The 16,985-nt window shown below is 44.1% G+C and overlaps 1 protein-coding gene across 3 annotated transcripts in view; it reads right to left on the reverse strand.

Moving 5' to 3' along the window:
* The window catches only part of LOC6736836 (connectin), a 128,189-nt gene that overhangs the window by 16,627 nt on the left and 94,577 nt on the right, over positions 1-16,985 (reverse strand). For all 3 annotated transcript variants that reach the window (XM_016170173.3, XM_016170172.3, XM_039294411.2), the window contains 2 exons: positions 8,263-8,336; positions 1,048-2,105 (listed from right to left, as the gene is read on the reverse strand). In XM_016170173.3, the coding sequence (XP_016030492.1) occupies positions 1,048-2,067 (1,020 nt within the window). In that variant the 5' untranslated portion in view covers positions 2,068-2,105; positions 8,263-8,336. The remainder of the gene's footprint in view (positions 1-1,047; positions 2,106-8,262; positions 8,337-16,985) is intronic.

The following is a 16,985-nucleotide window of genomic DNA, read 5'->3' on the forward strand; positions in this document are numbered from 1 at the left end:
CGAGCACTTTGTAAAATGGGAAAAATGAAGGAGCAGCCAAGCAGCTGGCTAGCCAAGGAAGGAAGGAACAATGTTGGGCCAGGATATGGATATTCAGGATTTACGCTCATACGGCTGCCTTACATAACTTTGTGAGCTGCGAGTGTTAAGCGACATTTTTCTATTTACCCACACACGCTGGCCATTTTTATGGCCGCCAGGATACGCAGGATACAGAAGGGTCTCCGTTCGCCATTCCTGCCCAGCCAACAACTACCATCATTCGCCGGATATCAGATGGCAGAAAGGGAGCGCCATAAATCCATTATTCCCATGATTTGTTATTCAATATTTTGTAAGTAGATTAACTTGCGGCGCACATTTGTTTGCCACCGAGCGCCGAAAGGCGACTGTCAGCGTGCGGTCCGTTGCAGAGGGTAAATGTGCGAATTAAGCCAGGACTCGGCGACGAAAACAGGACCTTGTCCACGCCAAAAACGTAGAAGACATAATTTACCAATCTATTTATCATATTTTCGCTCCCCGAACAGAAAACGGCCAACGGACCACCGATGCTCAGTGACCACTTAAATCACCACAAGAATAGACATTCGAATTGAATTTATGACACCAGCAAAAAAGTTGCCTGTGTGTTTTGGCCCCCAGGATATGGCATTTATGGTGTCCTGCCCTCGTCCCTTCTGTTTCTTATGGCCACTCGGCAATTTATGGGCCCTTAAGTCAGCTGCTCCAAGTTGACCAAGTGGCCCAGGCAGACAAATCTTTTTAATCCACTTGCATTAGAGTTGATTGAGAAGTTTCCTACTCCTAGATTGCATTGCCCCATACATATAGAGGTGGCTATAAATAAAGGCAGTCAAACAACTATTTCGAGTGCTATAAATGCGCACTTGTAAAACTCAATCAATCTGGGAAATAATGTTCAAGCTTAAATTGGTTTTTGCTGAGGAAATTACAGAATGAAATTACGAATAGAAAATTTATTAGCCCACCTATGATGGATATACCCCCATCATCTATACCTCTTATTAAAGTATACACACTCACCTCGATGCGATTATCGTCCAGTTCCAGTTCACTCAGGCTCCACAATTCCGCAAACACAGTATCGCCGATAAAGTTCAGATTGTTCCGGGTCAGCTTCAGCACATTTAGGTTGCCCAATCCCCGGAAAATCTCGCTGGTCAGCACATTGATCTGATTGTGGGCCAGGTTCAGGAAAGTTAGTCTGGCCATATCAGCGAATAGACCCTCGTGAAGAGTGCTGATATTGTTGTTATTCAGGAAGAGCCGTTCGCAAAGTGGCAGATTACGGAATGCATAGCGATCCATCTCGAAGATCTGGTTGTGCTCCAGGTTCAACTCCCTCAGCCTGATGTGATTGGCGAAGGCATCCTGGTCCAGGGCCATTATGTGGTTGTTATTCAGGATAATCCTCTCCAAGAAGGGCAGATTGGCGAAGGCATAGCTCTTGACAATCTCCACCTGCGAGTATTCAATCACAATGCTACTCAGGTTCTTCAGCGGTTCAATTATCATGGTGGGTATATAGTCCAATCGGGCATTGTTTTGGATCACAAACTTCAGTTCCCTCAAACGCTTCTGCTGGTAGAATCGCGTCCAGGTGGTGTCATTCTGATGCAATCCCTCCGAGAACACCCAGCACTCGGCCTTCTGCACTGGCACGTGGTTCTCATCCGGGGTACAGTAGCACATCAGCTTCATGTCCCGCCGCCGGGTGCAGAATCCAGTGCTGTCCATGGGTCCGCTGTAGCCAGTGCTTCCCGAGTTCACCGCACTACTGCTGGTGAACACATAGCCGGAGGAGGAGCCCGCTGTCGACGAGGAGCCACTGTAGTAGCCATTGTTCATGTTGTTGCTGCTGCTGGAGGAGGACGAGAGGACGCCACTGCTGCTGCCACGCCCCCTGGTGCGGCGGTCATCCTTGGCGCGTCCTTCGGTGGGCGTGACCAGGCAGGCGCCAATTAGCAGGAGCGAAAGGAGCAGGAAACCGATGGCGCTGTCCGCCAAAGGCGCCATTTTATGGCGCTGATGATGCGGCAACATGGCGAGCTTATTCCTATCGCTCGGCGGAGGAGCGGATTCTGCAAAGTCAGGGAACAAAACGGAATGACGTGGTCAATAAAATTGGTTTATCTTACAGTGTCTTTGGGTTACAACACTTCAAGAAATAAGAAATCGTTTATTTCCATATAGGATTTTAGATAATTGCAGTATATTTATATATTCCATTCCTGACTATAGTACCCCAATACATAAAGTTGATATATAAATAATAACACATCGATCCCTTTTTATCATAACTCTTTCTCTGAGTGTATCAGTCAAGGTGGAAATGACTCGAACGAAAAATTCGATTTTCATTGCCTGGTTTTGTGTTTGAAAATATCCCGAAATAAACTCGAGCCTAACAAATGGATTTCATTTTATGTTTATGACAACTGAACCTTGTTTGAGGTGGCGAAAAATTGAAACTGGAATCAAAGTTGGCGGACATTCAGCCGAGTTTATTTGCCCACTTGATGGCTTCATTGTTCTCGGCTCCGCTGGAAGTGCTTCATAAAAATGCTAATTAATGTTGTTAACTTTCTCACTTTTGCTCATATTTCATTTGGCCCAATTCGCGGGATGCCGCGGTGGACTCATCCGCATCCCAGCCCCGTAACTTATTTCCCCTTTATTTGCGCCCCCATGAAAAGTTGAATTGGCCCGTTGCGAAGCCTCCTGCTGACTTCATTTGACGCTCGGTTGCTTTGTCACTTGGCCCTTTCCCAATCCATTTGGGTTTTCCACTTTACCCCCATAAACAAATTTATCGAGCTCATAAATAACTGCAACACTGTCGCTGATTGTTCGCTCAACGGCAGCAGCAGTGGAGATGGCCTACGTTTTTGCTTCATGCCCCCTTCATTTTGCATTTCAAGTGCCATCGGGCAAAGTGCTCTCTAATTATGCTCGTATTTTTTAATAAATTAATAAGTCACACTGACACCGGGCATATTTCGGATTCTCGTTGCTGGCTTTTTGGTCTTTTTGGCCCACTTGGCTCTTGACTGCCGGGTTGGATGGCATAATGAAGTGTAAATAAGTTATTGTCAGTTGTCAAGTGAGTTATCGTCGTTATCGGCAGTCAGCCCAGTGATTTGCATAAAATATTGTCGCAATTTCAGGGGGGTGGCGGTGGGAAATGAGACGGGATTAGACGGATGGAAAGCCGAAAGTCACTTGAGTTATTGACTCGGGCATGCTTCATTACATTGATTTCGATTATAAATTTTAAATAAAACGATGATAAGTGCTGCGTAGCATGATGCGATGCTTATTCCGGCTTAGCCAGCTTCCCCTATCTGCCCCATCTGCCCCATCTGCTCTTCATCTGCTCGTTTTGGCCAAAGTTCAGCAGGGCTCAAGGAGCATTAGAAGTGGCTCACACCGCAGGATTAAGTACTCAAAATATACATGAAAACTTTGCGCAGCCAGACGAAGGCAGCTGAAGATGACTTGATGGCTTCAATTTAAATATCAAAGCAAAGTCGAAACTAAAATGTCCTCGAACACACACACATATATATCTTTTTCTATATATACACTTGAAGAGAGTGAACCACATCATATACAGCTGCATATATATGTGGCAATGAATGGGAGGGGGGATGTTTCACATATTCTGGGAATTTTTAAGTGTTTCGTGAAGCAGCAAATCAAAAAATACACTGGATGTGTGTGTAATTAGATTTTCCCACAAAAAGAGAAGAAGGGAGTTGAAAATTCACCCACACTCTTGGATTTCTTTTGCACAGAAGCAACAGAAGTTAAAACGCGTGTGAAATCGATAAAATCATCGTGGTTCTTTAAATTTGTCATACATTCTTGTCTATTTTTCAGTCATGGATATAGCTTTCCCATATCGCACCTACTTTTTTTCTGTACACACATGGAGCAACGCGTCGCTGACAGCCAATTACTCAAAGGCCCGAATGGATTGGCCAGAAGGGAAGGGGTATGGGAAAATGGCTGAAAGAGAGCGTTACAAGCAAATGAAAAATCAATTTGTTGATTATGCATAAATCATAAGATTTATGCGACTCCTCTCACTCAGCATTCATGAGTCATTTATCAAACGAGCAAACTTTTCTCTACTGCCTTCATGTCAGAATCACAAAAACAGAAAGCGACGAAGCGAATCACAAATCGAAGTGGCATTGGGGGCAAAAAACATGAAGAGTGCAAAAACGGTCGAGATGTTTCATTCATCTTGCGTTGATCTAAATAATATATAAACAGGCGATAACAATGTCTAGACCGAGAGAAGATTTCAAATCCTCGTATACATAACGATGGCATCTTTGCACGGGATTAAATGCACGCTGCGCACAAATTGATCTGCCTGGCTTAAGTTCCTCATCTCGGAGCGTAAGCGAACACCAGCAGCAGCAAACCTTGACGACAAACAATTACCAAGAAAATTATTCCCCCAGGGAAAATGGGAGTAACAGCAGCCAGACTACACAGGCAATACAGCAGCAACTATAATATTGTTGGCAGCAGAAACAGCAGGGATAATGGGGCTGCAGCAGGCTCATCGCCAAATTAAAGGCAGAAACTTTAACGGGGATAATCACGACAGCAGCAACATCAAACAGCAACATCAAGCAGCAACATGGGCGGCAGCTGCAGCAATAACACAGGGGTGAGGCAATGTTGCCGTTGCAAGAGCAACATCAGCTAAATTGCGAACGGCAACACGATCAAAATGTGGAGCAGCAGCAATATTTGGTCATCTGGTAACAAGTTATACCAAAAGCGCACCAACAATCTTTTGAATATGTGCCGTAATGTTACAATCAAAATGTCACATTAGGGAGAGAAATGATACTGAGGCAACCTGCAACACTGGCATTACATGCAGCTGCAACATCTTCGAGTGAAACAACAGTTGCAACACTAATTGCTCAGGTAAAAGTGTTAAGCACTAGGCCAACTTAGTTGCTCAGATGGCAACAGCAACATGGACTGTATACACCACTGGCCACAACATTAAAACTTTCAGCAAAGCATTTAGCATGGGCAGCAGCAATAGTTGCAACATCAACGAAAGTAAGAGCAAGAGCGGCGGCAGCTTAAAGGAAAGTCAGTGCAGCAACTGCAATAATAACATGACCAGCAACATTCAGGACAACAGCAACAGGAGCAGCAACTATGGACAGCCAGGATACGGGTTGCCTTAATGTTTCGCCCATCGCGCTGAGTTGTTGTTGTAGGAAAATTGCAACAAGAAGCAATTTGTCTTGTTGTTTATAATTTCGATTAAACTTTCGAAGCGAGTAACGCATATGTTTGTGTGTGCGAGTGTTTGGGAGTCCTCGGCTGTGCTCGGCTGTGCTGGTGTGCGTGCAAACAATGGGCCGTGCAAAGGCGGCGAGTCCTTTTGCCGGGGGGAAAAGGCGTGTGAAAGTGTGACAGAAGTGTCGACAAGGAGCGAGGCAGTAACAGCAGAAGCAGAAGCAGCACCAGCAGCAGCGGCAGCGGCAGCAACATCAACCGCAGCAACAACAATGATGACGGCGACCCAGTGGGAAATTGGAGCAAAGCCGCAGCTAAGCTGACAGCCACGCAAGCAATTTCCCAGGGAAACCGGGCAAACACAACAACCGGGGCCAGATAATATTTTCCAGCAATGGAAATTCCTTAGCTTTAAAAAGGCGGCTCTACCAAGAAACTCGACTCGTTATGGCCTTGTTTGCCGTATCGGAAAACTTAAGACAAACACAGTGAGAGCAACCAAGTCTGAGGTTGATCAAGACAAAAGCTCAGAGTCGGGATACTGCTGTGTGGAAATTGTTTTCAATTTTCGTTATTTGACAAATGGTGACACTTCCGCTGTGGCAGCCAGGACACCAGCATCATCACCCGGCAGGCTGGGCCAGGACTTTAACAATATGTGCACACCAGCCCACGTCTGTGTGTCATGAGGTTTTGTCAACAATAAGTTTTTATGCCGGAAGACTCGTAGTTGTTTATGGCAGTCCCCCATCAGATGCAGCATCCTGGGGCTCAGCCGCATCATCATCATCAGAATCATCGCCAGAATCAGCATTTCTCGCAGCGGGTTTCGTGTGCACGGCGGAAAAAAGGTTATGCATATGTATGCGGTTCATATAGACATATCAATTTGGTAACTTTACACTTCCGAAGATTTAATCGTAATATGAACTGTTGGTTAAAGATTAAATAGGATTGTTACGATTCTCGCAAGTAAGTTCTTGCATTTTTAATCTCTCACCTAATTGGATTTTATATCATAACTTTCAACTTGTAGTTTCAACTAGGGGTACTGACATAAATCGAATTATTCCATTGAATAAATCAACTATATTTATTCCTCGCATTTATTTTGCGTCCGTGTAAGATTTCCCTTAAATTACGTGTCCTGTTCCTGTATCATGTGAATATAACTTTAAGCTGTGACATGAACGCAGCTCGGACGTGCCTGACTTTGAGTGACTGACTCTGACTGACTGGCGAGGTGGGATTGGTAGGATTGGTGGGAATAGAGAGGACGGGAGGGGAATGGAGCCACTAAGGGTTAGTCGCTTTCCATTTAGCTGAGCTGCAAATAAAAGGACAGCTACAAAAACTTGGTCAGTTGGACAAACTGCAGTTCCTGTCTTCGGCGGGATGTCTTCTGTGCCCCTCACCCAAGGTTTTCTGACCCGTGAAGCCCGGCGCTCTCGTCTCATCTGACAAATGACGCAGTGGCAAAACGGCAGACGAAACACAGCCATCAATCAGTGGGCCAAGTTATGACGTCCGCACGTTTTATTCGCATTTTTATTAAGGCTCACAAATATCCGGATTTGTCCTTGGCTTGCGTCACTTGTCAGCGCCAGTTGGAGTCTGTTTCGATCAAATCTGGTGGTCTTCTGGGTGGAGTGGGGGCGTAGGGATCCTTGCCCATATATATATTTATTGTCAGCCATGTCACACTTCATAAATATTTCATAAATTGCTTCGCATTTATTTTGACAGTCGCGCCAAAGTTTCGACTGCCATTTGTTAACCCTTTCACTTGCCGCTGTTGCTACACATTTTTTTTTGTTTCTTGGCCCGCTTATTGTTATTTCTGTTATCATGCGAGGCAGTCATCGCCAGCTGTCACACATATTGTCCTTGGGGGAGGCACCTAACCGCCCACCGCCCACCAATTCAATGTTCCCTATTCCATATTGCCAAAAGCAAAATCTGCAGACAGGACTCATTCTCGCACTTTTGACTACTTTCAACTTGGGTTCCATTTCCCAGAAACTGCTCTTCGACTTGGTCTTGTACGTTTTTTAGCTTTTAGCATACCTGTCAGCAGAATAAAATGGAAACTAGTTGCCAGTGCAAACTTTCGTCTTCGCCTTTTTGTTGACACATATTTCTGGGCAAAAAGCTGGCTATGCGAGTATGCATATGCCTGCCACGCCCCCTGCGGCATTCAGACAGACAACGCCCCACTGCACTTGAGCTGGCTGGCACATTACTTTGGCCGTCACTCCCCGATTTTTTAGTCCTGATTCTTGGTGGCCTCCTTTTCGGCTGTACTTTAAGTTTCCCCATCCCTCGCAGGACTTTCGAGAGTCCTGGCAACTGCTTAACGCCCAAATTGGCAGCACCTGGCCAAAAGTGTTGGCTGACTGTCCTGGCAGATAAGTAGTCGTCCGAGGCTTTTCCCTTTTTCTTTTCTTTACAGGATTTTCTTTTTTTCGAACTGTGTGTTTTGACTTTCAACGAGGAGCGAAATTATTTTCGCTGTTGCAAGTTTGTTGCAACTTTTCCCTGACGCAAAGTGAAAATTTGTCATGCTCGTTGAGCTTCTCGAGTTCTCCCCTCCTTCGTGATTATATAATAAATTCCTTCAGCTAGGCAAAAATGCCCCGCAAAGACAAACACAAACAAACATAAATACAGACTTAGCAGACAGACTCGTCTGAGAAAACTTTTAACTCACTTGCCAAATATTTTAGCAATTTTTGAATAAAACATTTCCAAGATTCCGGGCATCTCCAGCCAGTTGACAACCCCCATTTATCGACCTGTCATGTACACAATCCCCCTTTTATCCACCTGTTTCAGCGCTTTAAAAGTGAGTTTCATAGGGGCCTTTAGTTAATTAGTTGGCGTTCCCGACGCTGGAGAATTCCTATCACTCGCATATGCACTGTATAGTTTTTACAGCCCCTCAGGACATGTCCTTACCTTTCGATTGAGTCCTGGAAAAGGCCAAGTCACGTACACTAGCAGTCCTCGATCTGCTGACTAATGCAATATATCTGCAAATATATAGAGAGGGAAAACAAATTAGTTTGATATTACTTATTATAATGTCATGTTTCGGTCTCGTTACAGACATGTTTTTCAACCACAAAATTATAGCGTTGCTGGAATTGGTATATACTTTATTCATAAGCCCATGGGAAGGCCTCAAATGCTAATGGAAATTGCGTATTAAATAAATAACAGGTAGAATATTATATGAATCGAAAAATAAACTACATTATCTAATCACAATCTGAAATGAGCTAAGCATTCTATGGGTGTTCAAACTATTCTGTATGGAAATACATTAGATCGTACTAATGAAACTAATTATGGTGAATATATCAAACAAAATCATAATATTGCATGTCAAAGTTTTATATTTGATTTAAGTTTAGAAAATGTTATTTTGAATTCCAATTTCCTTAAATTAGTTACATTAGAATGGGTCCGAACTCCACCTTTTCAACGTTATCCATTGTGTTCTTTACGACCCTCGCTTGGGCTTATGCAACTTTATAGGCTTCAAAGATCAAAGGCTTGGCCCAGCCAAATCTAATTGCGTTAATTTTCCAGTAATTGTGGTCTGGACTAAGTTCACTTCCAGCCAGGACATGCGATAAGGTAAACAGCAGAAAACGGCCGGCAACAAAGGGAAAAACTATTAACACGAAGGGGACACTGTGGGTGGGGTCCTGGCCACAGGACGAAGTGGAGGCGGTGGTGCACATGTGTGAGGAGAATGCGTGGATTGTTCAGGCGTCAGGGGTCAGGGGTTCACAGGTCGTGGGCGTGGACGGCGCGTTATTCAAATAGTTTCGGTCGCCAGGCGCTATTAAGACGATAACGACGATGACGACAGCCCGTGGCAATTCCCCATCGGGGGCGGCACCACGCCCACATGTGTGTGTATGAAAATGGAAATGAAATAATTGCATTGGCTACGCCTAAAGAAGAGGCACAAAAACCGCGTTGGAACTTGCCCCCAGAAGTTTTCCGCTTTTCCACCACTGGTTGTTCACTGCAATCATAATCGCCTCCAATGTTCGTTGACCATTTGTGGTTTTTTTTGTTGCTTCTCGTATTTTTTACTCATTGCCGCGTAATTATGCCCGCATTTCTGGTGCGCCATACACTTTTTGTGCTATTTGAATATTTAATAAGATTTATGCCATTCATGCCACCGATGCCCTCTGATGATTAAGCATTGAATAATTGCTGACGGAGCCGAAATCCACGGAATAAGGTGGCGGGGGAAGTGCTTTTGTGGCGAACCGAACAATTGTCTGGGCTCCGTGGAGTGGGTGGGATATCGGGGCATCTAAATTTGATTGTCGGTGGAATGTCACACAAGTTCAAACGGCGGCTGCCACTGGCAACCGACCGAAGCCAAATGAAACCCCAGAAAGGAGTTGTTCAAACGGCGGGAAAAATCAGGAAAATGCCATGCCCCACGGGTGAAAACATATGGAAAATTGGATTCAATGACATTGATTGTTCAATTGGGCGAGCTTATCGGGCAGGTGAGCGAGGTGCACAAACATGTTTAGGCGGTAATGCGATACAGGAACATGAAAACGATCCAATTTGGTTAGATCATTAGATTCCTTAAGGGCCTCGAATTTATATTGCCAAAGTTTCCGTATTTATTTCGAGTACTTTCCATATAACAAAAAGAGTAGTTAAAGAGGTCGTTAAACTAAATCATGATCCTAAACTTCAAGTAAAATATGGTACTTAGCTTGTAAGTTTCCTTAACTTTTCTAGTGATTTTTAATCGGTCCTTATATTCTTCTTGCATCAATTTAAATAAAACCCTTTCCAGCTAGATTGATACTAACTAGAACAAGAACATCCTCCTGATTTGATTAAAATCAATTTACCAAATCGTTGCTTCACTTAAACTCCCCCTTAAATTACGGCAAGCATTTTATTTACCCACATGCCATGTGAACAATTTGCATGTGGATAATCTTGGAGTCTCTTTCGGAAATTGCTGCAGCGTTTCCATTTCATGTGTGAGGCAATAAAAATTTAATATAATTACGCACAATTTCCAGTTGAAGTTTATGGCAGAGACATGCCAAAAGGATGGCAGGGGGTTTTTCTCTTTTTTTTTTGGGAGAAACGTGAGCGGGGAAATCACATTCGCAGGACTCGACGTGACTTTTGACAGGAAGTGGGGAGGTTCTGTAGGTCCTGGCAGCTCGCTTGCTAGGGACTTTATGAGCCGCCGCCTCGCCAAGACAAACATAAACACTTGTGCTTCAAAGGGAGTGGTGTGGGGGGGCGTGACACGGGGTCAGGGGGCGTGGCAGGACTGCAGCTGATTTCATAAAGTGTAACAAGCCAAAGCTTTGAGCTCAACTGCTGCGACAAATAAGCGACAGCAGAGCCCGAAGCTTCCCGCTGGAGAAAAGTTTGCGAGTACCAAAGGATATACGTACGCACGTGTATGTGTGTGTGTGCTGTGGCAGCCTCCATACCAACACACGCGCAGTCCGCACACACACAGCCGCACAAACAGGACACGGAGGAGACACCGCTGCGAGTGCCTGCGAGTTAAATATTTGCCTCGCTTGTTTACATCCAAGACCCCAAAAGCAAAGTTGCCACACGACTCCCGATCGTGTGCGCCTCCTTGTTGTGCCCCCTCCTCGAAGTCCTCGAGTGCTCAGTTGCCCTTGGCAAGTTGTTATTTCTTAATATTGAGAGTTGCGAATGATAGGGTGTTGAAGGTAGCGAAAAACAGCAGGTAACTTAGCCTGCGTCAGGATGTCACACCTCCTAAAACACCAATTGTTTAATTTGAAAAGCTTTCTAAATGTTAAATTTCGTTGCAGTATAAAAGTGATAATGTTTTAAAAGCATATAAATACTAATTTTGTTATTGCACCTTGAATATTTTCACAAGAAAATCAAAAAACCGTTATTTGCGTAGAAACTCCCCCTGAAGCAAACTTTTCTACACCACCGACAAAAAAAAAAAAAAAAACAGCACCCACTCCGGCTAATGTAATTGGGTAATAAACCTGTTTGGTCGAGTGTTGGCAAGCACCTGTACCGCTGACGCTACCAACGCCGTTACCAACTATATAAACATTAGTGACAAAAATTAATTAGGCTGACACAACAGTGAAAACGTTGGCAACAGGACGAATAACACATTTAACGTTTCTGGCCACGCTCGCGTTCGATGGCCATGCTAAATGGTCATAATCAACTTCCGTTATGTCCGCACCCACAGCCACGCCCCCGCCTCCGCAGTGAAAAGAAGCCACGCCTCCCCCGCCCACGTAGCCAGCAAAATGCGCTCATTTACAACAAATAAACAGGGATATAAAAACCATGAAACTGATTTTTCACGCCATTTTCATTTACATTTTTGCGGTTATTTTTTTGGGCCATTCTTGCCTGTTTGCTCTGCCTTGCCTTGACGCCGGCAGCGCTGCAGCTGCGCAGCGGCAGCAAACGCATGTGTAATTAAAATATAATAATTTCCCCGAATACCGCAACAAGCAAATAAACAAACAAAAGAACGAAACCAAACGAAAGCAAGAGCACAAGGCAGCGAAAGCGAAAACAAAAGAAACCAGGACACACACAAAAACAGCAGATTTTCTGAAGACCGAACATACTTATACCCTATAATAAGTTATATATGAAAAATAATGATTTTAAAACAACATTTTTTGGTGATTAACTTTTAAAACAATAAAATTATTTTGCGGAGAAGGGGTATTTTTCATAAGCCAATCTATATTAGGTAGTTGGATTATATTTATAAAATTCATATTTCTTTAAATTTGATATAATATATAATATTCTAAATATTTTAATAGATTTTCCACATAAATTGCTAGTATTTTCTCTAAAATATTGGAATACCCTACGCTAGAGTAAGACAACTGTAGACACAGTATTTATGACGAAAGTTTCGAGTGGGTCGGGCGGTGGAAAGTGGGCCCAGATTGTCTCCTTCGGCGGAATGGTTGGTGAAAATGGGTGGTGTGGGTGGCGTGGTTGAAGGACGGGGCCATCTGCCAATGATTATGATGATGGCAATCCTGCACGCACAGAAAAACCTGCACAGGTGAGCTCCTCGTTCTGCCCGAATCCTGCGTCCTTCACCTTTTGCCGTGAATCATTCTGCCATCCCCATTAGGATTTCTCCTTGTTTTGCGCACATTTGTTACGCTCAATAAATGAAAATGCTCATATAAATATTTCATATTTCTTTTGGGGTGCCTGCCGGAGCACTTCAGCATGTGCCACGCCCACGCAAAACAGTTTCCGCCCATTAAATTGACATACGCGCATTCGTATTCATTTCCCTTTTTCCTGCCTTCGATGGCGATTTCCTGCACCTCCCCCCTCGGCATTTCTTCACTTTTTATTGCTCCGCCTGTTTGCACAAGTTTTGTAATATTTTCGGTTTATGTTTACAGTTGGCAAACGCATTAAAATCACAGATTTACATTTTTTCTCCTTCGTTTTCCGGCTTGAATAATTTAGTGTCGTCGTTGTTGTTGTCGATGTCGCATTATTGAATTTGCATGAGGGTGGAAGGTCCTGTGAGCTTATTGTTTCAAATGTTTTCTCGGGGACACTTGAGAATGCAAGCTGTTGATAGCACACTCACACACACACTCTCACACACTCAAGAAGGGGGCGTTGAATGTGGGCGGCTATCCTGTATCCTGACGGCTTAGCATCGGCGGCATTGCCAAGTTGAGCATGGAAATTATTTTTTAATAAACACGACAGCAAACACAGAGACACAAAGGGAACAACCGTTCATCCCGCCACCGAAGGCCCCCATTATGCGCCCATTTTCCACCCATTTTCCCGCCGCATTTTCCCAACCACTCGCGCTACTGCTGTTGCGTGTCCTGTACCTTTGGCCAAAGTGGCAACAGCGTCGAGGGCAAAATAAATAAACCCACTTTAATATGCGCTCGTTATATTATTTTCTTTTCATTTTCTTGATTTTCATTTTTTTTACTCGCCGTTTCTTCCTGCAGATTCGCCCTGTTTTTCTTTCATTTTTGTTTCCTTCGTTTTTCATGTTTTGTTTGCTGCATAAAGGCAAAGAGGGGGAAAAGGCTTCACTTGTTTGAAGTGCCACGCTCTATTTAAAGGCAAATTGTCTGTAGTCCTTTTTACAAATATTGCGAATTTTTTGCTGCACTCTTCCGCCTCGCTGCGCCACGCCCCCCACCGCCCTCGCTCAAGCTTTTTGCATATTTTTCCGCTGCTTTCTGCTGCAGCCGTCCGAAAGTTGTTGTTTCGGACTGCTGATCCTCTCCGGAAAATCCCCCGAATCCTTGGACTTATCCTCATCCACTCCGCTTGTCCGGCGAAAAGACAAACTCGATGAAAAGTAGAGCTCGAGTCTAGACACCGAGGAATGGAATTGCAATTGGACGGGGCGAGCAGTCAAATAGCCGTCTAAAAATGCATCCGACTTTTAGTTCAGTTCGAGTGGGCAATTCTGGGGGCGGGGTCGCAGGTCGCAGGTGGGCGTGCCCAGGGACATCAAGTTAAATAAGCCATTTGAACCCCTGTTTAGTCCACTGACCTGAACAATCGACATTTGTGTACTTTATTGCATTAGCAGCAAGATACGTACATACATATTCATGGAAACAGCAGGGGGAAAGCATTTGGGAAAAGCAATTTAGATAATTACATTAAACAATTCAAAGCCCTATATTTTACTACAATTTATAGTTTTTTAAGATAGCTAAACAAAGTAATAATGAGCTGCTTTAAGAACTCTTAACCGCTTTTGTAACATTAGCCACAAACCTGAAGCCTGCCCTCATTTTCCCTCCTTTTGTTTGCCCACCTTTTGGCACTTTAAACCGATAGTTTCCATCAACGTGGAGCTTATCCGCACTCACCTGCCTGGAACGGTTTCAGTCCAGGAAATCCCCGCATTAGTTCACTGGCCTTTTCTCCTCCCTGGGGGGATACGCATATATATATATATAAATGTATAAATTCGCATCCTGGTTATCCTGTGCTCTATAAACATGTACGCATAGCCAGCTGAGGTGCCTAGTTTCAATTACACACGCACTTGGCGAATTCCAAAGGAAGTGGGGTCGAATTTGTAGGGGGTGTCCTGCGGGGTGGTGGGTGTTAGGGGGGTGAAGGTTCCACATTCCCTCTTTGCAATTGTTGCGCCTTTTATTTGTTTGCTTTCTGCTGTTATGCTGTTCTGCTGATGTTTGTTGTTGTTGTTAGGACCGTCGTCATCGTTTCGTGTCATTGCCTTTGTTTGCTTTTTGCAGGACTCTTTCCCTTTCTCCCTCTTTCGGCAGGATATGCGCCTCGCTTTCGCCGGGACCTCTTGTGTTTATTTTCTTTTTATATATTTTGTGCGTGGCGCGCGATACGCACAAAGGCGGGACACGTGGAAAGCGAGGCGCAAAGGACACGCATGTCCTGCTCTAACCCGCTCCCCCTTACCCGTTCGCCGCTCGTTAAAGGTAAAAATTTATTGTATCTTATTATTATTTTTTTATTGACAATACGTGACGCGTACAGCGGGATAAAAAAAACGGCAAAACAATGTAAGCAAAATAAAAACACAGCATAAAAAAGGACACAGATCCTTGGCGGCATAAAAAGATTTCGTCCAATCGATTCGCTTTCTTTCGCCTTTCGCTCTTTTGTTATTTTATAATTTTCGATTGTTTTGCTTTGGTGCCTTGTGCTTGTGCAATCCATTTTCCCGCCCATCCTTACGTATCCTTTTTATCCCGCTCTCACTGCTCTCACGCTCGCCAATCCGCTGACATTGCGCTTTTGTCGCTGGCTGGCAGCGTACTAAAAACACCAACTAAATCCAGGACACGCGTGCGTTGTCCCTTTGGCCTTTTGTTTTTCCTAGTTTCACTTTTTTAGTGCCGTCTAGAATGCCATTAAAAGCGGCTTAGCGCAATCCTTCATCCTTCGTCCTTCCGCCGAGGGGGAGTTTCGGCGTTAATCATTGTTTACCCGCCAGACGGCAGACGGGCAAATGCGACCCGCAAATCGAAGATTACGGCCAAACAATTAAGTTAATCAAATCCGCACAATGAAACGAAAATCAAGACATTATCCTGGACAGGCAAACGGGAAAACTTTCACCAAGGCGACCGCCACCCCTTTTTGAAGTCCTTAAAGATCAGAAACAATTTGCAGCTACCTTTGTTGTACTCACACACACACACGCATAGACAGGTCCTTTGGAAGAACGTTTTATCTACGGCAGGCGAGGAAAAAGTTTTTCCTCATTTCCCCGGCTCTCCCTACACTCCCACCACCCACCACCCTCCGCAAAACCTCTCAACCGTTTCGCTCGGGGCCAAGTTTTTCGTTTGCTTCAATTAATTTTCATTTGTTTACTAATCTAACAAATTAAACTAACGGTTAGGGAGCCATCTCTCTGTCTCACTCGGTTTGGCAAAGGTTTTTCCGCCCGGAACCGTTTTGCATGTCTGTGGGCTCTGCGAGCAGCGGAAATTGAAAGGATTTTCGAGCCCCCCGGCGAAGAAGTGGGTATGACAACCTCCCACGAAATCAGCGTGGGTTTGCTTGCGGTGAAAGTGGGGAAAATCGGGAGAGTGGAAATGGAAAACCGTCGCCTTGACACTGCCAATTGAAAGTTTAATCATCATGATCTCTCAATTGGGCGGGTCACCGGTGGCGAAATATCTTGGGTTCCAATATTTGTGCGGACAGAGGTGGAAATGGTAGGCTATTCATTAAAATTATGCGAATGACTTTGGGTTTCAGGCAACAATATTTGCTAAACTATTCTGTAAAATACAAAATACAACAAATTTGTCTTAAAAATAAAATATTATGTGCCTTGAACCTAAGCAAATATTCGGGCTCCGTGATTTACATGCTTTAATCAATGAAAAATTTCCATTCATATGGATTTCCATCTGGGAATGTCCATCCTGCCTCTCAGTACCAATCAGTTTCTGGTGTTTTCCTCATCTAAACCTTCTTTCTCCAACGCCCTTGGTTAACAAGTTGAATCATCAGATTTCTTATCAATTTCTGTTGCCATTTTCCATCCTGACCCGTGCCCCAAATGTCGTGTCCTTTCCATATTATCCCGCATTCTCCTATTTCCCTGTCCCATAATTTCCTTTTGCTATTTTTACTTTTCCCTTCGCTGCCCGAGCGGAACTGATTTTGGTGTGTATTTTATGCTAATTAATTTTTCACAGAAAAAATTGGAAAATTGGGAGCGAAAAAAATGTATACTGACGTATATGGAAATTCGGCTGGGTTGAAAATGGTAAGTTTACAGAATATGATAGTATTAAAGATGGAAACAACGCTTTAATATTTGCGTGAATCCTTTTCGGTTCACATCTACAAATATACGAAACCAAGTGTTATGCCAACTACAGTTCCATTTGATGTATATCTTATGCAAGCTGACACCTTACCTGATTTTTTCCCTCGAGCTAACCCAACCCAACTCCAAAAGGAAATCCATGATAAATGTCCAAATAATTGCCCGTTCAGGCTAAGCGTGATTAGGATCTTGGACTTCAACTTTTTCGGCCAGGAAAAGCGAAAATCCCGCGAAAGAAATGGGCAAACTTCTGTACATTTCATTTTGGCCCCCAGTCGCGTCAAATGTCGCGCCG

The sequence above is a fragment of the Drosophila simulans genome, chromosome 3L (assembly GCF_016746395.2).
Source record: "Drosophila simulans strain w501 chromosome 3L, Prin_Dsim_3.1, whole genome shotgun sequence".
Lineage (NCBI taxonomy): Eukaryota > Metazoa > Arthropoda > Insecta > Diptera > Drosophilidae > Drosophila > Drosophila simulans.